Source organism: Oncorhynchus mykiss, chromosome 6 (genome assembly GCF_057628025.1).
Source record: "Oncorhynchus mykiss isolate SJ-2025 chromosome 6, ASM5762802v1, whole genome shotgun sequence".
In the NCBI taxonomy this organism is placed as follows: Eukaryota; Metazoa; Chordata; class Actinopteri; order Salmoniformes; family Salmonidae; genus Oncorhynchus; species Oncorhynchus mykiss.
The window spans coordinates 34,029,052-34,051,948 of record NC_143027.1 but is presented as its reverse complement, the minus strand read 5'-3'; the positions used below and the strand labels follow the sequence as shown (position 1 = coordinate 34,051,948).

Here is a 22,897-nt window from a genome sequence, read left to right as displayed (position 1 = left end):
TGAAGTAGATGAGTGCTGCTGGGTAAATTGGTGTCTGTGTTTGTCACGATCTCTCCCCCTTTCTCTCTTGTTCTCTCTCTCTCTCTCCATCTGTCTCACTCCCCCCACACACACACACGTCAGTGAAGATGACACTCAAATGGCCTACTTTCAGTCTAATCTACTATATACTGAGCAAAAATATAAACGGAACATGCAAATATTTCAAAGATTTTACTGAGTTCATATAAGGAAATCAGTCAATTGAAATAAATTAATTGGTTCCTAATCTATGGATTTCACATGACTGAGAATACAGATAAGCATCTGTTGGTCACAGATACCTTTAAAAAAAATAAAGGTAGGGGTGTGAATCAGAAAAGCAGTCAGTACTGGGTGTGATCACCATTTGCCTCATGCAGCATGACACATCTCCTTCGCATAGAGTTTATCAGACTATTGATTGTGGCCTGAGGAATGTTGTCCCACTCCTCTTCAATGGCTGTGCAAAGTTGCTGGATATTGACAAGAACTGGAACACACTGTTGTACATGTCGATACAAAGCTTCCCAAACATGCTCAGTGGTCAACGTGTCTATGAGTATGCAGGCCATGGAAGAACTGGGACATTTTCAGCTTCTAGGAATTGTGTGCAGATCATGGGGCCGTGTGTTATCATGCTTAAACGTGAGGCGATGGCAGTAGATGAATGACACAACAATGGGGCTTAGGATCTCATCACGGTGTCTCCATGCATTCAAATTAACATCAATAAAATGCAAATGTGTTTGTTGTCCGTAGCTTATGCCTGCCCTCACAATGTTGACGTCAGCAAGCTGCTCGCTCACATGACGCCATACTCTAAAACGATGTTGGAGGCAGCTTATGGTAGAGAAATGAACATTCAATTCTCTGGCAACCGCTCTGGTGGGCATTCCTGCAGTCGTCATGCCAGTTGGACGCTCCCACAAAACTTTTGACATCAGTGGTATTGTGTTGTGTGACAAAACTTCACATTTTAAAGTGGCCCTTTATTGTCCCCAGCACACGGTGCACCTGTGTAATGATCATGCTGTTTTAATCAGCTTCTTGATATGCCACACCTGTCTGGTGGATTGATTATCTTGGCAAAGGACAAATGGTTACTAACAGGGGTGTAACCAAATTTGTTCATAGAATGTGAGAAAAAATAAGCTTTTTGTGCGTATGGAACATTTCTGGGGTCTTTTATTTCAGCTCATGAACACATGGGACCAACACTTTACATGTTGCGTTTTATATTTTTGTTCAGTGTAATAACAATAATGTTAGTAAAGTGATAGTTAATTTGATGTATGTCAAACATTCAAATACAGAGCAGCTTTTAAAGGTTCTTAACAGGCAAATGTCTTTATGTGTCATGACTGGTTATTAGTGGTCCTCCTATTTTTATTCATTGTTGACATAGCTAATTTCACCTGCCTTGTACATTTCCATGGATATAAGTTCCATGCTTATTCATCATTTATTGATCTCATCAATCTGGTTGTTGATTAGAGTTAATAATGATGTCCACCTGCACACTGACTGGCCAGCATTCAAATGAATGCTAATTATCAGCCACCACCTGCTCCATTCCAGCGCCACAGCTCTGTAAGTTTCCATGCCGTTGCTGTTACCTAGCCAGGGTAGACCCTGCTTCTGTGTTCACTAGTGACACCTATTGGACAGACAGGAGAACTGTTGGTTACATGACTTGAATCCACAGCCATAAGGGCTACGTAACACTGGCATATTCATCACATAACCATCATATGACAGCTGTTATCACACACACTATGATAACTGACTTTACAGTTTTCAGCAATTTTACATGTGGGTTGCAGTCACTCCTTGTCCATAAACTGCATTCAAGGAAACTACATATTTATTATTTTCATTCTAAAGCACATATATCACTTAAACAAATATGCTTAGTGTGTGTATTAGAGGAATGTGTGTGTGTTCTAATTGGGTGAGTTGCTGGTGTGTGTGTTGTCACTTAGCTAAAAATATAATAATCTGTTAATAAGATGCTTAGTGTGTGTATTGGTGTGTGGTTGTTGTTCCAGACTTCCTCTGTTCCAGGCAAGTGCCTTTGCCTTCCTGGCTCCCGCCAGAGCAATCCTGTCACTAGACAAGTGGAAGTGCAACGCTACAGGTAAACACAAACACGTGTATACACATACACACACCCCACGAGTGCCTTCATTATGACCTGGTCTCACCCTCACTCTCCTGTCCACGTGAGCTGGCATCAGTAGTGCTGACTGGCACCTCAGTTGGCATCAGATGAGGTTTTCAGGTTGGCATCAGATGAGGTTTCCAGGTTCGGTGCCAGTGTGCTAATATATAACGTCGGTGTCCTGGAAAAACCTTGTATCTCACTTTTTGTAGATTTAGATTTTATTAAGTTTAAATCGATAGTAGTCATGCCCCTCCATGTTCCATGAAAGTTTCATTACTCTGGAAGTAGAACTAATAAAAGTAATGAAAAAACGCCTTGTGAACTAGCCTGGCTATTTGAGAACTGGCGTCAGCCAGAGTACTTGTGATCCTCCATGGTGATAGATCAGAAAACAAACCGTGACTTTTAACTTTTTTTTATTTTACGATAACAGAATGATAAATATGTGTTTTAAGCTTTCTTTTATGTTCTTTCTGTTTTCTTTTCTTTTCTTTTTTCTCACTCCATCTTTCTCTCTGTTACCTTCTCCGTCCCTCTGTCAGTGGTTCCTTCCATGTTCAACGAGACTGAGCTGCTCAACACTGAACACATCTGGCATCCCCGGATACGAGAGGTGAGAGAGAAGTTAAATGCGAGACGGAAGGGGAGAGAGCAGGAGATATGGGGGATATTTTATAGTATCCAATCTTTACACTGCATAGTGTACAGCGAGAGGTCTACTCCTGTGTTCTGTGTCAGTATTGTTCAAAGCCCATGTTAGATAGCACATCCCAGTGATACCCTCTGGGCCTACACTGAAACGTAGAGTAGATAGAGTTCTAAATGATGATGTTTGTTTAAACCTGTTGCTGTGACTCAGCCTTTGGCCTTGTGTGTTTGCGTGCGTGTGTGTTTGTGTGTGAGAGTGTGACAGAGGCCTTTAACTCGCATTAACCTTTTATAAGGCTTGTGTAAGCGGGTTTGGTAACCCTGTTTTGATGCGTGTGTGAGGCGGTAACTCAATCACGATGTCACAATGAATAGAATTAGAGACGAGGACGTCGATAGACTATCAAGGCTGTACCAAAGTCTGTCTCTTTGCCCTCCAGATCCAGGGGGCTATCATTGTGTCGTCTCTGATAGAGGTGTGTATTGGCTTCCTGGGGCTCCCTGGGCTCTTGTTGAAATACATCGGGCCCCTAACTATCACCCCGACTGTGGCTCTCATCGGCCTGTCTGGCTTCCAGGCTGCAGGGGAGAGAGCAGGGAAACACTGGGGCATCGCCATGCTGTGAGTAGTATACTGTGGCTCTAATCTCTGCTGACTGACTACTTGTATAGTCCCCTATACATTCCCCAGCCCTCTATATGTTTTCCTATAGTGTCTGTTGTCTTTGTCTTGTTATGATGCATGGCAAATTTAGGTGAAAACAGAAAGTAAAATGATTTCTTATCTTATCGATCTTTTGTTATCCTATAAGACTGACTCCCGCCCCACAGAGGCATCCTTCGCCAATCAATTATCATAGCAGCCCATTAAATAGCCAATCAGAATGAATTACCGGCAGACGCAGTCGCCCCTGCGGAATGGAGGTGGGAACCCTTAGTGCTCCAGACAGAGTCCTCTAGGCCTAGGTTCAGAAGGACTGTTGGTAATTGTTTGTGTCTGCTACATTGTTATTCATTTATTTATTTAGTCTCTTTCGGGAAAATTTGTCTTGCGACTCATCTCAAACAACATAACATCTGTGTTTCTTTGCTATGTACACTTCTTTGAGTTATCAATGAATTGATTTCATTGTGTTTTTTGAGAATTACACCTTTGGATTCGGCTGTCTTTTTTTTGCAGTCTTCAACAACGGGTTATTGGTTCTCTTGACAAAACTGTTCTACATATCAAAGCAGATAGTGGATGTTTGCAAGTGTGCTTAGTGCTTTTCCTTGATCCCTGACTTCTGTATTTCTTGCTCGTCCTCTCTCTCCCTCTCTCTAGGACTATATTCCTGGTGTTGTTGTTCTCTCAGTATGCGAGGAACGTACAGCTTCCTCTGCCCATCTACAAGGCTAAGAAAGGATGGACCTCTTATAGATTACAGCTCTTCAAGATGTTCCCTGTGAGTACCCTGACACACACACACACACACAGAGAGAGAGATGTGCATGCACAGAGAAATACACTGGTAGGAGCATACACACCTAAATACACATCCCCTTTCCTGGAGTGTGCTTATTGATCCAGTCCATCACAGTGCCATGTGAGGTAAGATAAATGGGCACACACTCCTCCATCTCTCTCCGTCTTTTAGATACCTCTTTCCATCCTCCCATTACCTGTCAAGTCCTGCTGTTCAAATCTTATTCACCCTCCCCTGTCTCCTCCCCCGTTCCTCTTAATAAGATCTGAAATGATTCAGCCCTCTGTGGTGCCCTTTTGACTTTGTTTTTCCCTGTTCTGAGCTGTATATATATCTCCTGTGTGCCTGTCTGTCTGTGGCCGTATGTGAAATTTGTTTAGCCTACTACTTACTAAAACTGCATTCTGTGTACTAATCGTACTACATACTATTTAGAACATACTGTTTGGTAAAAACGTATGCAGTAAGCAACAAACATATCAACATACTACTCATCCATACTGAGAATGTGTCATCTAAAGCGCAATCGTGCTTGTTCCTTACCATTCGTAACTTTCTGTTTTTGCATACCCAAACGGCCTACTATTTAGTATGCATGTACGGATATTCGGACGTGGCCTGTGTGTTGTAGACCGCCTGTACCCTCCATTCTGTTGGCAAACGTGCAATCACTGGAGAATAAGCTGGACGAGCTCAGTTTGAGACTATTACATCAACAAAACATTAAGAAAAATAATATCCTATGCTTCTCGGAGTCATGGCTGAACAAGTACATGGGTAATATACGGTTAGCTGGGTTTTCTGTGCATTGGCAGGAGAGAATGGTAGTGTCCAGTAAGCTCCGGGGGAGGCGTGTGTCTCTGCGCAATGTCTTATGTTAAGGAAGGCTCAAGGTTCTGCTCGCTCGTTAGAATATCTCATGATAAACTGTTGACAACTATTTAACACAAGTTTTCATCTATATTTTTCATAGTTGTTTATTTACCACCACAAACCGATGCTGACACTGAGACCGCACTCAACTAGCTGTATAGGACCATAAACAAACAAGAAAATGCTCATCCAGAGGCGGCGTTCCTAGTGGCCGGTGATTTCAATGCAGGAAAACTCCAATCAGTTTTACCTAATTTCTACCAGCGTGTCATCTGTGCACCTAGAGGGAAAACAATTCTAGATCAGCTTTACTCCACACACAGAGGCGAATACAAAGCTCTCCCTCCATTTGATGTCTGACCATAACTCTATCCTCTTGATTCCTGCTTAAAAAAACTCAAAAAGGAGGAATCAGTGACTCACTCAATACGCAAGTGGTCTGATGAAGCGGATGCTAAGCTACAGGACTTTCGCTATTGAGGAGTTTACCACATCAGTCACTAGCTTCATAAATAAGTGCATCGATTACGTTGTCCCCACAGTGACCATACGTACGTGCATATCCCAACCAGAAGCCATGGATTACAGGAAACATCCGCACTGAGCCAAAGACTAGAGTTGACGCTTTCAAGGAGTGGGCAGCCCAACAATGCAAGCCTACCAGACAGGCTAAATATTTCTATGCTAACTTCAAGGCAAGCAAAACAGAACAATGTGTAAGAGCATCAGCTGTTCTGGATGACTGTGTGATAACTCTCTCCGTAGCCGATGTGAGTGAGCCCTTTAAAAAGGTTAACATTCGCGAGGCCTCAGGGCCAGATGGATTATCAGGACGCTTACTCAGAGCATGTGCTGACCAGCTGGCAAATGTCTTCACTGACATTTTCAACCTCTCCCTGACCCTGTCTGTAATACAGTGCATTCCAAACGTATTCAGACCCCTTAACTCTTTCCACATTTTGCTATGTTACAGACTTATTCTAAAAATAATTAAATTGTTGATCCCCCTCATCAATCTACACACAATACCCCATAATGATGAAGCAAAAACATGTTTCTATAAATTAGCAAATGTATTAAAAATAAAACACAGAACTATTACATTTACATAATTATTCAGATCCTTTACTCAGTACTTTGTTGAAGCACCTTTGGCAATGATTACAGCCTCGATTCTTCTTGGGTATGATATGATACTACAAGCTTGGCACACCTATATTTTGAGTTTCTCCCATTCTTCTCTACAGATCTCAAGCTCTGTCAGGTTGGATGGGGAGCATCGCCGCACAGCTATTTTCAGGTCTCTCCAGAGATGTTCGATTGTGTTCAAGTCCGGGCTCTGGCTGGGCCACTCAAGGACGTTCAGAGACTTGTCCCGAAGCCACTCCTGCATTGTCTTGGTTGTGTGCTTAGGGTTGTTGTCCTGTTGGAAGGTGAATCTTAACCCCAGTCTGAGGTCCTGAGCACTCTGGAGCAGGTTTTCATCAAGAATCGCTTTCTCTGTGCATCTTTCCCTCTATCCTGACTAGTCTCGCAGTCCATGCCGCTGAAAAACAACTCCACAGCATGATGCTGCTACCACCATGCTGCACCAGGCCAAAGGTCTTTAGGTGCCTTTTGGCAAACTCCAAGAGGGCTGTAGGTGCCTTTTACTGAGGAATGGCTTCCGTCTGGCCACTCAACCATAAAGGCCTGATTGGTGGGATTCTGCAGAGATGGTTATCCTTCTAGAAGGTTCTCCCATCTCCACAGAGGCACTCTGGAGCTCTGTCAGACTGACCATCGGGTTCTTGCTCACCTCCCTGACCAAGGCCCTTTTCCCCGATTGCTCAGTTTGGCCGGGAGGCCAGCTCTAGGAAGAGTCTGGGTGGTTCCAAACTTCTTCCATTTAAGAATGATGGAGGCCACTGTGTTCTTGGTGACCTTCAATGCTGCAGACATTTTTTCGTACCCTTCCTCAGATCTGTGCCTCGACACAATCCTGTCTCGGATCTCTATAGAAAATCCCTTCAACCTCATGGCTTGGTTTTTTTCTCTGACATGCACTGTCAACTGCCTTTGCAAATCATGTGCAATCAATTGATTTCACCACAGGTGGTCTCCAATCAAGTTGTAGAAACATCTCAAGGATGATCGATGGAAACAGGATGCACCCAAGCTAAAATCCGAGTCTCATAGCAAAGGGTCAGAATACTTACAGTACCAGTCAAAACATTGGACACACCTACAGTGGGGAGAACAAGTATTTGATAACCTGCAAAATCGGCAGTGTTTCCTACTTACAAAGCATGTAGAGGTCTGTCATTTTTATCATAGGTACACTTCAACTGTGAGAGACGGAATCTAAAACAAAAATCCAGAAAATCACATTGTATGATTTGTAAGTAATTCATTTGCATTTTATTGCATGACATAAGTATTTGATACATCAGAAAAGAAAAGCAGAACTTTTAATATTTGGCACAGAAACCTTTGTTTGCAATTACAGAGATCATACGTTTCCTGTAGTTCTTGACCAGGTTTGCACACACTGCAGGGATTTTGGCCCACTCCTCCATACAGACCTTCTCCAGATCCTTCAGGTTTCGGGGCTGTCGCTGGGCAATACGGACTTTCAGCTCCCTCCAAAGATTTTCTATTGGGTTCAGGTCTGGAGACTGGCTAGGCCACTCCAGGACCTTGAGATGCTTCTTACGGAGCCACTCCTTAGTTGCCCTGGCTGTGTGTTTCGGGTCGTTGTCATGCTGGAAGACCCAGCCACAACCCATCTTCAATGCTCTTACTGAGGGAAGGAGGTTGTTAGCTAAGATCTCTGGCCCCATCCATCCTCCCCTCAATACGGTGCAGTCGTCCTGTCCCCTTTGCAGAAAAGCATCCCCAAAGAATGATGTTTCCACCTCCATGCTTCACGGTTGGGATGGTGTTCTTGGGGTTGTACTCATCCTTCTTCTTCCTCCAAACACGGAGTTTAGACCAAAAAGCTCTATTTTTGTCTCATCAGACCAGATGACCTTCTCCCATTCCTCCTCTGGATCATCCAGATGGTCTTTGGCAAACTTCAGACGGGCCTGGACATGCGCTGGCTTGAGCAGGGGGACCTTGTGTACGCTGCAGGATTTTAATCCATGACGGCGTAGTGTGTTAGTAATGGTTTTCTTTGAGACTGTGGTCCCAGCTCTCTTCAGGTCTTTGACCAGGTCCTGCCGTGTAGTTCTGGGCTCATCGCTCACCTTCCTCATGATCATTGATGCCCCACGAGGTGAGATCTTGCATGGAGCCCCAGACCAAGGGTGATTGACCGTCATCTTGAACTTCTTCCATTTTCTAATAATTGCGCCAACAGTTGTTGCCTTCTCAACCAATCTGCTTGCCTATTGTCCTATAGCCCATCCCAGCCTTGTGCAGGTCTACAATTTTATCCCTGATGTCCTTACACAGCTCTCTGGTCTTGGCCATTGTGGAGAGGTTGGAGTCTGTTTGATTGAGTGTGTGGACAGGTGTCTTTTATACAGGTAACGAGTTCAAACAGGTGCAGTTAATACAGGTAATGAGTGGAGAACAGGAGGGCTTCTTAAAGAAAAACTAACAGGTCTGTGAGAGCCGGAATTCTTACTGGTTGGTAGGTGATCAAATACTTATGTCATGCAATAAAATGCAAATTAATTACTTAAAAATCATACAATGTGATTTTCTGGATTTTTTTAGATTCCGTCTCTCACAGTTGAAGTGTACCTATGATAAAAAATTACAGATCTCTACATGCTTTGTAAGTAGGAAAACCTGCAAAATCGGCAGTGTATCAAATACTTGTTCTCCCCACTATACTTATTCAAGGGTTTTTCTTTATTTTTACTATTTTCTACATTGTAGAATAATATTGAATACATAAACTATGAAATAACACATGTGGAATCATGTAGTAACCAAAAAAGTGTTAAACAAATCAAAATATATGTTATATTCTTCAAAGAAGCCACCCTTTGCCACGATGACAGCCTTTGCACACTCTTGGCTTTCTCTCAACCAGCTTCACCTTGAATGCTTTTCCAACAGTCAGCACACAAAAAAATATGATTTCATCCTTTTTAGAAAAAGACTGTAATGTGGAAAAAGTCAAGGGGTCTTAATAATTTCCGAATGCACTGTACCTACTTGTTTCAAGCAGATCCTGTGCCCAAGAACACAAAGGTAACCTATCTAAATGACTACCATCCTGTAGCACTCACATCTTTAAGCATGAAATGCTTGGTCATGGTTCACATCAACACCATCTTTCCAGACACCTTGGACCCACTCCAATTTGCATACCACCCCAACAGATGCACAGATGACACCATCTTTATTGCATTCCACACTACCCTTTTCCACCTGGACAAAAGGAACACCTATGTGAGAATGCTATTTATTGACTACAGCTCAGCGTTCAACACCATAGTGCCCTCCAAGCTCATCACTAAGCTAAGGACCCTGGGACTGAACACCTCCCTCTGCAACTGGATCCTGGACTTCCTGACAGTCGCCCCCAGGTGGTGGAAGTAGGAAATAACACATCCGCCAAGCTGATCCTCAACACGCGGGTCCTTCGGGGGTGCATGATAGTCCCCTACTGAACTCCCCACGCAAGACTCCAACACCATCATTAAGTTGGACGACAATGAGACAGCCTATAGGGAGGACAGAGACCTGGCAGTGTGGTGTCAGGACAACAACCTCTCCCTCAATGTGAGCAAGACAAAGGAGCTGATCATGGACTACATGAAACGGAGGGTCAAGCACGCACCCATCCCCATCGACGGGGCTATAGTGAAGCAGATCGAGAGCTTCAAGTTCCTCGGTGTCCACATCATTAAGGAGCTGTCATGGTCCAACCACACCAACAAAGTCATGAACAAAGGCACGACAACACCTGAAAAGATTTGGCATGGGTCCTCAGATCCTCAAAAGGTTCTACAGCTGCACCATCGAGAGCATCCTGACTGGTTGCACTGGTTGCAACTGCTCGGTCTCCGACCGCAAGGCACTTCAGAGGGTAGTGTGTAGGTCCAGTGCATCACTGGGGCCAAGCTTCCTGCCATCCAGGACCTCTATACCAGGCAGTGTCAGAGGAAGGCCAAAAAATGTTAAGACTCCAGCCACCCATGTCATACTGTTCTCTCTGCGACCGCACGGCAAGCAGTACCGGAGTGCCAGGTCTAAGTCCAAGAGGCTTCTAAACAGTTTCTACCCCCAAGCCGTAAGACTCCTGAACACCTAATCAAATGGTTACCCAGACTATTTGCACCCCCCCTCTCTCTCTTTTACACCGCTGCTACTCTCTGTTGTTATCATCTATAGCATAGTCACTATAATAACTCTACCTACATGTACATATTACCTCAACTTAATGGTGCCCCCGCACATTGACTCTATACTGGCACCCCCCTGTATATAGTCTCGTATTGTTATTTTACTGCTGCTCTTTAATTACTTGTTACTTTATTTCTTATTCTTATCCAGATTTTTTTTTTTTTTTTTACTGCATTGTTGGTTCGGGGCTCGTAAGTAAGCATTTCCCTGTAAGGTCTACACACCTGCTCTATGCGGTCCATGTGACTATACATTTTATTTTATTTGCTGTGTGCCCCCTGCTGGTCATTTGCTGTCATGATAGCTCATATACAGTGCCTTGCGAAAGTATTCGGCCCCCTTGAACTTTGCGACCTTTTGCCACATTTCAGGCTTCAAACATAGATATAAAACTGTATTTTTTTGTGAAGAATCAACAACAAGTGGGACACAATCATGAAGTGGAATGACATTTATTGGATATTTCAAACTTTTTTAACAAATCAAAAACTGAAAAATTGGGCATGTAAAATTATTCAGCCCCTTTACTTTCAGTGCAGCAAACTCTCTCCAGAAGTTCAGTGAGGATCTCTGAATGATCCAATGTTGACCTAAATGACTAATGATGATAAATACAATCCACCTGTGTGTAATCAAGTCTCCGTATAAATGCACCTGCACTGTGATAGTCTCAGAGGTCCGTTAAAAGCGCAGAGAGCATCATGAAGAACAAGGAACACACCAGGCAGGTCCGAGATACTGTTGTGAAGAAGTTTAAAGCCGGATTTGGATACAAAAAGATTTCCCAAGCTTTAAACATCCCAAGGAGCACTGTGCAAGCGATAATATTGAAATGGAAGGAGTATCAGACCACTGCAAATCTACCAAGACCTGGCCGTCCCTCTAAACTTTCAGCTCATACAAGGAGAAGACTGATCAGAGATGCAGCCAAGAGGCCCATGATCACTCTGGATGAACTGCAGAGATCTACAGCTGAGGTGGGAGACTCTGTCCATAGGACAACAATCAGTCGTATATTGCACAAATCTGGCCTTTATGGAAGTGGCAAGAAGAAAGACATTTCTTAAAGATATCCATAAAAAGTGTCGTTTAAAGTTTGCCACAAGCCACCTGGGAGACACACCAAACATGTGGAAGAAGGTGCTCTGGTCAGATGAAACCAAAATTGAACTTTTTGGCAACAATGCAAAACGTTATGTTTGGCGTAAAAGCAACACAGCTGAACACACCATCCCCACTGTCAAATATGGTGGTGGCAGCATCATGGTTTGGGCCTGCTTTTCTTCAGCAGGGACAGGGAAGATGGTTAAAATTGATGGGAAGATGGATGGAGCCAAATACAGGACCATTCTGGAAGAAAACCTGATGGAGTCTGCAAAAGACCTGAGACTGGGACGGAGATTTGTCTTCAAGACAATGATCCAAAACATAAAGCAAAATCTACAATGGAATGGTTCAAAAATAAACATATCCAGGTGTTAGAATGGCCAAGTCAAAGTCCAGACCTGAATCCAATTGAGAATCTGTGGAAAGAACTGAAAACTGCTGTTCACAAATGCTCTCCATCCAACCTCACTGAGCTCGAGCTGTTTTGCAAGGAGGAATGGGAAAAAAATGTCAGTCTCTCGATGTGCAAAACTGATAGACATACCCCAAGCGACTTACAGCTGTAATCGCAGCAAAAGGTGGCGCTACAAAGTATTAACTTAAGGGGGCTGAATAATTTTGCACGCCCAATATTTCAGTTTTTGATTTGTTAAAAAAGTTTGAAATATCCAATAAATGTCGTTCCACTTCATGATTGTGTCCCACTTGTTGTTGATTCTTCACAAAAAAATACAGTTTTATATCTTTATGTTTGAAGCCTGAAATGTGGCAAAAGGTCGCAAAGTTCAAGGGGGCCGAATACTTTCGCAAGGCACTGTATCTGCTGCTCCAGTAGACAGACGCTTGTATTGGTGACTCCACTCTAATAAAGTTCTCTTCATCACTCTCTCTCCCTGTCTGATTAAAAGTTCCGCTCTTTATCAATCTGTTCTTTACAGTTTGAACTGGTGACCTCACAACTCCCATATTGAAAAAAAGTAATCATCACTCTCTGTTTAAAGGGCATTCTATAGAAGTTCTGCAGATTTATTGTGGTGTTCTTCACTGTAACTCAACAGGACATAATGTAATTCTCTGTGTGTTTTGAGGGTCATGTTTGACCTTTAGTGTTTCTGCCTTCCTCAGATCATCATGGCCATCCTGGTGTCATGGCTGATTTGTTTTATCTTTACCGTAACCAATGTTTTCCCACCGGAGAAAGACAAGTACGGTTACTACGCCCGCACAGACGCACGCCAGGGAATACTGGCAGCCGCACCCTGGTTCAAGATCCCCTACCCTTGTGAGTTACCACTCCTTATGGTGTTCAACCCACCCCTAGCTAAGCCCAAATTCTGAATGAGAGCATCCAATAGCTTCGTAGGTTCCTCAAGTCTAGAATGTTTTGGAGTTGTTTGTTCCACATCAGTGTGTCAATGTTTGTTTTGTTTTTTTTACCCATAGTTCAGTGGGGTGTTCCTACGGTGACAGCGGCGGGGGTGATTGGTATGTTCAGTGCCGTGGTCGCCAGCATCATTGAGTCAATTGGAGACTACTACGCCTGTGCCCGCCTCTCCTGTGCCCCCCCACCCCCCATTCACGCCATCAACAGGTACTTGACCTTGCTTGCATAGCTCCTTGCCTAATGCACCTCATAGAATATGCTTACCTCACACAGACACAATGGTTTGAATCATGAAATGACATCCGTCTCTCGCTCACTCTCTCCCTCTTTCTTTCTGTTTTTCTCTCTTTGTAGGGGTATATTTATGGAAGGTCTCTCCTGCGTGTTGGATGGGCTGATGGGGACAGGAAACGGCTCTACTTCCTCCAGTCCTAATATAGGCGTGCTAGGCATCACTAAGGTAACCATCACACCCTTCAATGCACAGAGTCCTACTACAAGTTCTATTCAAATATTAAATATTTGTTTTAATTGGCTAGTAGTCTGCTTGGATTTAATTTGCTCTGTAGAGTGGGACTATTTTATTCTTCCTGCTTCTTCGCTTTCTTACTCCCTGCTGCTCTCTGATTGGTCCTCCAGGTGGGCAGCCGGCGTGTGATCCAATACGGTGCTGCTATGATGCTACTGCTAGGGCTGGTGGGTAAATTCAGCGCATTGTTCGCCTCCCTGCCTGACCCTGTCCTGGGGGCGCTGTTCTGTACCCTGTTTGGGATGATTACAGCTGTGGGACTGTCCAACCTGCAGTTTGTAGACCTCAACTCTTCCAGGAACCTTTTTGTTCTGGGCTTCTCCATTTTCTTTGGCCTGGTGCTGCCCAGCTACCTCAAACAGAACCCTCTGGTCACTGGTGAGTAGAGGACAAGTGGACTACAGATTTAGCTCATTGGCCTACTCCTTCAGTGTTCACACATCTAAAAGGACTGGGTAGGTCTCTGAACCCTCTCTCTCGTTCTCTCTCTATCCCTCTTTTCTGTCTCTCAGGTATAGTGTCGATTGACCAGGTGTTGAACGTCCTCCTGACCACAGCCATGTTCGTAGGGGGGTCAGTGGCATTTGTGCTGGACAACACTATCCCTGGTGAGTGGACTGTACTATCCCACTATCACTGATAGACTAAACTATCACACTACTACTATTAATCTACTACTGTACTCAACCATTTTGAGTGCATTTTGAGATAGGACAAGCATATCACAAACTGTTGCCTCCTCCAATCGCTCACCCCCTCGTCCTCTGTCTTCCTCTTCTCTCTCTCTCTTTCCTCTCTCCTTTCCTCCTGTCAGGTACGCCAGAGGAGCGAGGGATCAGGAAGTTGAAGCGTGGGTCGGGACCCAGTACTGCGGAGCTGGAGGGGATGAGAACCTACGACCTCCCGTTCGGCATGGACTTCCTGCGCCGCCACACCGTCTTCCAGTACTTCCCCATCAGCCCCACCTTCAGCGGCTACCAGTGGGGCGCGATCCGCAAGGCCTGCAGACTTAGGGGGGGACGGGGTGGGGTAGGGAAGGCAGCAGAGATGGAGGGAATCACAGATCCAGGGGAGAGCGGGGTATAGCAGACTGGTAGAACCGGGCTGGAGGGAAGAGAGATGGAGTTTGGTACCATGGAAGGAAGGGAGGGGTGGAGGTTTTTGGGTAGCGTCAGTGCAGTGTGACATGCTCAACCCTGTCTTGTATGTATGTGTGTCTGTATAACACTGTCTATGGCCTATTCATGCTGTTGTTAGCATGTTATAACCAGTGTCATGAGTGTGTAATAACAGATGTCCTTATAGGGAACGTTTCAGATGGAGTTGCAACATGCTCTTGTCTCTGCCTAGTATGTGAGTGAAAGAGCATAGGAATGCCTTAGACAGCCCATTATTGAGGTCCCTCTCTTCCCATTGCACTATTTCTTCTAGATCTTCAGTTAACACTTATTTTCTCAGTTAACCTGTCTACATCAGTCAATCTGTCTACATACATTCCAAGGGGAATGGTAAGAAAAGGTTTGTTCTCTGCTGTTTAACCAAAATACTCTGATGTATTACACTCCCAGTGGCCTCTGTGTGTGTGCGTGCGTGTGTGTATGCCCACCCATGACATTGTGATGGGGTTGAGTGTGTCACTTGCGCTGGCACATTTCCTGTTTCCGGACAGATGGACAGAGACAGACAGACAGACAGACAGATGGACGGACAGTATCTCGTTTACGGCAAAAGTTTAAAGCTCAATGATTGACACCTTACAGACCCATTGAGAATCAGACGCAGCTGGTCAGTCAGCCCTGTTTAGCAAACCTACACTTCCCACGGTGGTTATGGGAAATGTAGTCTCCTGTTGAAAGGGGATTGGATGGAATTGAGGCTTTATGAAAATTCACATTCAACTAATAATTGGCCTGCATACAAAATGTACACACACACACACACACACACACACACACACACACACACACACACACACGCACACTACCAAACACAAGCAAGGCAAGGTCATGCAGATACTGTTGATGAAAGTGGCTTGTCAAGTGGTAGACCTTAGCCATGCAAAGTGATTGTGGTGTTCGTTTTACATTATTAGAGTTAATGCACATTTTGTTTACTGGAACCTGCCCCTCTATTTGGTTTATATTACCCGTTTAAGTCAAACACACAATTAGGGCTGTTATGGTGACCGCATTATCACAACACCGGAAGTCACAAGTCATGACCGCAGTCAAATTCCACGTGACCGCTGAGTCATGGAAACTCTCCAAAACTGCACTTTGATGGTCATTAATAGCCTTGTACTCAGCGCTGTATTGTCCCTCTAATCACTCTGACATCAATGCAAATGCAATCAAAAATAAAATGTAACACTTAATGAGAGCCCTGGAATTCAGAGTTGGAACGGAATAGGATCACCTTTGTGCAGCTAGATAGAGCCAGCTCCTCATAGCTCAACCTGAACTCAAGGGTAGATGTAACATAGTAAATGTCAATCCGAGACACTCCATTTAGTATGACATGTTACATTTCATATGGCATGCATTAATTTGCTGTGATAACCATACCAAACGTAACATATACTAATTACTGTCCCAGATATACGTTTACTACACAACATGACCAAAAGTATGTGGAAACCTGCTCGTCGAACATCTCATTCCAAAATCATGGCCATTAATATGGAGTTTGTCCCCCCTTTGCTGCAATAACAGCCTCCACTCTTCTGGGAAGGCTTTCCACTAGATGTTGGAACATTGCTGCGGGGACTTGCTTCCATTCAAGAACAAGAGCATTAGTGAGGTCGAGCACTGATGTTGGGCGATTAGCCCTGGCTCGCAGTCGGCGTTCCAATTCACCCCAAAAGTTTTCGATGGGGTTGAAGTCAGGACTCTGTGCAGGCCAGTTAAGTTCTTCCACACGGATCTAGACATTTCTCCAGAGAACGAACAGTTATTGTGCTGACGTTGCTTCCAGAGCCAGTTTGGATCTCTGTAGTGAGTGTTGCAACTGAGGACAGACATTTTTTACGCGCTTCAGCACTCGGCGGTACCGTTCTGTGAGCTTGTGTGGCCTACCACTTCAGGGCTGAGCCGTTGTTGCTCCTAGACGTTTCCACTTCAGAATAACAGCACTTACAGTTGACCGTGTCAGCTCTAATAGGGCAGAAATTTAACAAACTGACTTGTTGGAAAGGTGGCATCCTATGACGGTGCCACGTTGAAAGTCATTGAGCTCTTCATTAAGGCCATTCTACTGCCAATGACTGTCTATGGAGTTTGCATGGCTGTGTGCTCGATTTTAGAAAAGGGGTGAAATAGCCGAATCCACTAATTTTGGAGTGTCCACATACTTTTGTATATATAGGGTATGTTATGTCTAGTCTATGAGACCATGCTGCATAGCTGGGGTTGTAATTTTTTCCCCCGCTACAGACGGCTATACCGTTTCGGCTATATCATATTGGTTCGCTAATACAAGACTAGGAAAAGACCCAGTGCACTACATTTGTGATTGTTATTTATACAGTACCAGTCAAAAGTTTGGACACCAACTCTTTCAAGGGTTTTTCTTTATTTTTACTATTTTCTACATTGTAGAATAATAGTGAAGACATCAAAACTATAAAATAACACACATGGAATCATGTAGTAAACAAAAAAGTGTTAAACAGATAAAAATATGTTAGATTCTTCAAAGTAGCCACCCTTTGCCTTGATGACAGCTTTGTACACTCTTACCATTCTCTCAACCATCTTCCGCTGGAATGCTTTTCTGGCAGTCTTGAAGGAGTTCCCACATATGCTGAGCACTTGTTGGCTGCTTTTCCTTCACTCTGCTGTCCAACTCATCCCAAACCATCTCAATTGGGTTAAGGTTGGATGATTGTGGAGGTCAGGTCATCTGATGTAGCACTCTATCAATCTCCTTCTCGGTCAAATAGCCCTTACACAGCCTGAAGGTGTGTTGGGTCATTGTCCTGTTGAAAAACAAATGATAGTCCCACTAAGCGCAAACCAGATGGGTTGGTGTATCGCTGCAGAATGCTGTGGTAGCCATGCTGATTAAGTGTGCCTTGAATTCTAAATAAATCACAGACAAGTGTCACCATCACACCACTTCCTTCATGCGTCACAGTGGGAACCACACATGCGGAGATCATCCGTTCACCTACTCTGCGTCTCATCAAAGACACAGCGTTCTCAAATTTGGAATTCAGACCAAAGGACAGATTTCCACCGGTCTAATGTCCATTGCTCGTGTTTCTTGGCCCAAGCAAGTCTCTTCTTCTTATTGGTGTCCTTTAGTAGTGCTTTCAGCAATTTGACCATGAAGGCCTGATTCACACAGTCTCCTCTAAATAGTTGATGTTGAGATGTCTGTTTCTTGAACTCTGAAGCATTTATTTGGGCTGCAATTTCTGAGGCTGGTAACTCTAATGAACTTATCCTCTGCAGCAGAGGTTACTGGGTATTCCTTTCCTGTGGCGGTCCTCATGACAACCAGTTTATCATAGTGCTTGATGGTTTTTGCGACTACACTTGAAGAAACTTTAAAAGTTCTTGAAATGTTCCAGATTGACTGACCTTCATGTCTTAAAGTAATGATGGACTGTTGTTTCTCTTTGCTTATTTGAGCTCTTCTTGCCATGATATAGACTTGGTATAGACCAAATAGGGCTATCTTCTATATACCACCCCTACCTTGTCACAACACAACTGATTGGCTAAAACGCATTAAGAAGGAAATAAATTCCACAAATAAACTTTTAACAAGGCACACATGTTAATTGCATTCCAGGTGACTACATCATAAAGCTGGCTGGGAGAATGCCAAGTGTGCAAAGCTGTCATAAAGGCAAAGGGTGGCTTGAAGAATCCCAAATATAAAATATATTTTGATTTGTTTAACACTATTTTGGTTACTACATGATTCCATGTGTGTTATTTCACAGTTTTGATTAATCCGCTTTACAACCGGTGTAGCCTATCTGGCATATTAAAAACAACCGCACAACCTCCATTTGCTATTCGAGTGCAGGCTTCGTATTACATGTTGATTTTTATTTTTTATTTTTTTGTGGGCCATTAATTTCAAAATAATTCCACACATTTATCATATGTGAAAGACCAGATGAAATTGAAAATAGTCTAATGGGTGAGAATATGATCAAGCGCTTGACAAATTGCGAATGAAAGACGGATGAAGTGTGTGCAGCCTGCGCAAGAAACAGAGCAGAGCGCATGCCTTTTCATGCAACCTTTTTCAAATCATCATTACAGCATTTGTCAGCCTTTGGCTATATGTTTGGATTTCTAATACATTCCAAGGTTTGTATCACAACTACAGTTGCATAAATAACTCTAAATGAAGCATATAGGAGGACTTGTTTCAAGTTATCACTTTGTTAACTGCTCAACACAGAATAGGGAGTGCAACACGTGTGCACTCCCTCGGACATCGTTTTGGGGAAATATCCATTCTATTTTATTCAGCTATGTTCAGTTGTATTCTTCTTACTATGAAATAATAATATAAAATAATTCCACAATAATTCTAAGCAAATCTTGTGCGTTAAATGAACTAATGCCACAGCCATATGGCATAGCCAGATCAGGGCCGAACATAAGGATGACTCAGAATATACTATTCTGTTCTTCTGAAATAGGCTACATCTTCATATAATTTCTTTAGACCTGCCTAAAATAGGCTATATTACATGGATTTATTAAACTTTTGAAAATGTAGATGTTCCAAAGGTCCACATCAGTGGCTTGTAGACTATGCGTGGAAGCCCGGAGATGCTAAACGTGTTTATGTTAATTAAAGGTCATTTTAACGTGAACCCAGCAATTATTTGCATGGCAGTTAGGCTGACAACATTTCATGACTGCCACTGCCCTACACACAACACAACAGATCTCCCAACAAACTGTCAATGTCCTCCACTGGACAGAGGGCCCGGTCCCAAATCAACCTCTAGTCCTGGACACTTCTCCTAGTCCCCTAGTCGGGACACTTCTCCAAGTCTCCTAGTCCTGGACACTTCTCCTAGTCCCCTAATCTTTGTACACTTCTCCTAGTCCCCTAGTCTTGGACACTTCTCCTAGCACCCTATACCTGGACACTAAATGCCCTCTCATAGATCTGAAAGAACTAGAATGGATGTATGGAAATATCATGGTAACAACCCTCCTGAAGGGTTAGTTGACGCTAGTAGGCCACCACTTTTGATTACACCTGTCTGTTTCTTTCACATCCAGGAAGCGCCATGAAGAAGAGTCTAGTCCATGGGTATGAGCTAGTGCTGGGGAAGAGGGCTTGATTTGGGACTGGAAATGAGGGTCAAAGTTGATATGTTCACCCAGTCAGCTTGCAGGCCTTACTGTGTCAGTATTATCTTTCGCATCTTTAACTACCACCACCAAAAACCAGCTCTCTCATGAACGCGTACTCCCTCATCCAGCTGCTGTTATTACAACTGGAATTTCAAGGTTGACTTATAAGCTGCTTGTAAGACATTATTGAATAGTTTAACTCGTAATAACTATTTGTAAGTCATTGCTGTAAGTAAGTTGTTCATGTATTTATTAACCTGTAAGGATCTATAATCATATAAATAACAAGCAACAGGCTATATACAATCTAATGGTTAACCAACTGTGTAATAATGTTCATAAGCAGTTCATAAGCACACTTTCAAAAGCATTCATACTTTTTTTTATATATATATAGGCTACAAATGCTTTAGCACGAAGCAGAATGCACTTGGATTTCTAGTTGTGCCATTGTTTTTAAAATGTAGCCATTTTTTCTAACTCACTGATATCCTTAATTTTGCCAATGTGTGTTGGATGCATACTTAGACTAGTGTTGGGTAGTGTTTGTCAGCACATGCATGGGGGTATAGGTGGTTTGGCCACTGCCCAGGCCACCGCCTGAGTAAAGATCATGCTATGATTAAGGCTTATGTTCAGAGTAACACCCGTGCAGGGTTTGCAGAGGAAGGGAGAGGAGAGACACTCCACAGATTTAGCTAGGCAAATGACCAGAAAAAAAACAGATGTACCCAGATGCCTGACTGAAAGTGAGAAATAGTGAAAGAAAAGAGAGGCGGTTTTTAAAGTGCCAATCGCATCCCTGATTTCTGTCCTGCCCTCTGCTCTGTCCTACTCTGCTACAAATGTCAGGTGGTCTACTGTTCTGTTCAAGTGAACATGTTTGATTTACAGACACGGCACCATAACAGTATCTTCAGGTTTAAGGGTGTGTAATGGAGGGGGTATTTTAAAATGTTTATAGGGGAGGGGGAGAGGGGTTGTGGCTGTATTATTATTTTTTCAATGGCTCACAGGCTGTACAATCTTATCCTGCACCTATTAATTACTATTATTGTTATGATTGTTACTAGAGCCATTGTTCATATTGTTGACATTGTTCACTTATAAGTGAACAGTGTAACCCCCCCTCCCCCCAAATCCTCTCTCCATCCCTCATGTGTGGTAGAATGTTTCAGAGCTGGGGTCAAGTTCATGTCAATAATTCACAACTGAGGGTGCATCAGAAATGGCACCCTATTCCCTATATTGTGCACTGTACTGCATAAGGGATAGAATGTCATTTGGGACAAACTTAGTGTGATTGACATGGGGGCGACTTTTTGGAACCTCTGCTATGTGTGTTTGCTGGAGTGCTGTGTGTTACTGTGTGAGCCATCATCCATAGAAAACCAATGGTTGACTGTTGAGGTAGGGTTGAATTGGGACTCCTTCTGGCCAGTGTGGTTGACTATCATAAGCCTACATGAGACTTAACAACATGAACAAGATGCACAGATTCAGACTGAACCAAAATGCAAAAGAAGCACCTATCCTTTCTTCATTCTTTCTCAAACTATTTCCCTTGCTCTTCTATTTGCTGCACCAAAACAATAAGAGTGGGAGTAGTCACTGGTTCAGAAATGCAGACATTTTTTAAATGTTAAGTAACATTTCAGATTTACTTTGTTTTATCTTGTTGATTATTTTATTTAGTTATGATTAGTAAAAAAGTAATTGTTTAGTGAAATTTATGTGATGAGTATTTGTGTGCCTTATGCACAATGTCAGAAAGATATTTATCAGTTTAGAATTGACTTGTTCTGGCCCTATAATAATTTTCTGATTCTCCGTTGTTGCAGAGAGATCATGATAGTGTTAGTCTCCACAGGCAGCAAGTTGAACTGGACATGACTCCGTTAGGCCCTCGAACTAGACCTGAAGGTGTGAGGGGAAAAGGAGAACACCTTGAACATTCTGCTCTAAACAGACTAACTATAGTCAGGGTGTGGAGAGAAGAGGATAGCCAATGGTTTTGTACCAGTGTTTGATATGGCAGCATGCTTGGTACTGCCTTCCTCTTCTCTGCTCCGTAGAGCTAGGAACAGTGGATACTATAGATGGAATTGACCAGTCCTTCAACTTGCTCAACCCCCCCCCCCCCCCCCCCTCCCCCACCCCACGCCTGCAGTGCAGATATGGTGTCCGTGTCCTCTCTGTTTAAGTGTACCTGTTTTCAAGAGAGAGAATGTCTGAAATAGCATGTTGTCCACTAGGGGAGTAGGGTGTTATTTCAGCTTCAGCCCATAGACCACCTCATTTGAAGCCAATGCCTCACCTCTGTATGAGCTTTAACTCATTCTCAATGTTAAAAACCATGTCCCACGAGCCAGGTCAAGGTATGGCCATGTCTATGACACAAAAAAAATATATCCCTTTCAGTTATTTTGAAGGGGAAACTACCTGAAGAATATACATTTCTCTTTCTCAAGTGTTTTATCTTTTTAAAGTTTGTTTTTTTAATACATCGTTATGTTTATTACAGACAGATGTTTGTAAGAAAATAAATCATGCATTTTAATATTTTGTCATGCTGCAATGTGCACCATTTATTACATTTTTATTTAATTAAAATAAAGAATACATTTCTTTGTATTTTTAATCTGTAGTTTGGTGGAATACTTTTGCTAGTTAGAATTTTTTTAATATTGTATATTTCCAACATTGCTTCCTGTTATCATGTTAATAAAGTGTTCATACAAATTGAGAAACACCTGACAAACTTTAAACAGATGTAAAAATATATAAATGTATATTGAATTGAGTAGGCTACAGTGTGTGGAAAACTTCTGAACCAGGCATTGTGTATACTAATAGTAGCAACAAAATGTTATATTCTTTGTTCCTTAAACTATTTAATAAGATGTTACAGAATTAATGCTGTCTATTGTCTTTATTGTTAGTAGAAATCAATTCATTATGTTTAGACCTCTATCTTACTATTTCAGCCTAGGCTTAACATAAATACACTAGATCTGCTGCACA

At 43.0% G+C, this 22,897-nt stretch overlaps 1 protein-coding gene across 8 annotated transcripts in view; it reads left to right on the top strand.

Annotated features, from left to right (window-relative positions):
- LOC110525827 (solute carrier family 23 member 2) overlaps positions 1 to 22,790 on the top strand; it is an 85,474-nt gene extending 62,684 nt beyond the window's left edge. For all 8 annotated transcript variants that reach the window (XM_021606271.3, XM_021606272.3, XM_036979964.2 and 5 more), the window contains 10 exons: positions 2,070 to 2,158; positions 2,728 to 2,798; positions 3,274 to 3,455; positions 4,158 to 4,278; positions 12,751 to 12,907; positions 13,069 to 13,216; positions 13,364 to 13,469; positions 13,649 to 13,916; positions 14,051 to 14,146; positions 14,353 to 22,790. In XM_021606271.3, the coding sequence (XP_021461946.1) occupies positions 2,070 to 2,158; positions 2,728 to 2,798; positions 3,274 to 3,455; positions 4,158 to 4,278; positions 12,751 to 12,907; positions 13,069 to 13,216; positions 13,364 to 13,469; positions 13,649 to 13,916; positions 14,051 to 14,146; positions 14,353 to 14,624 (1,510 nt within the window). In that variant the 3' untranslated portion in view covers positions 14,625 to 22,790. The remainder of the gene's footprint in view (positions 1 to 2,069; positions 2,159 to 2,727; positions 2,799 to 3,273; positions 3,456 to 4,157; positions 4,279 to 12,750; positions 12,908 to 13,068; positions 13,217 to 13,363; positions 13,470 to 13,648; positions 13,917 to 14,050; positions 14,147 to 14,352) is intronic.
- The last annotated feature ends 107 nt before the right edge of the window (positions 22,791 to 22,897 follow it).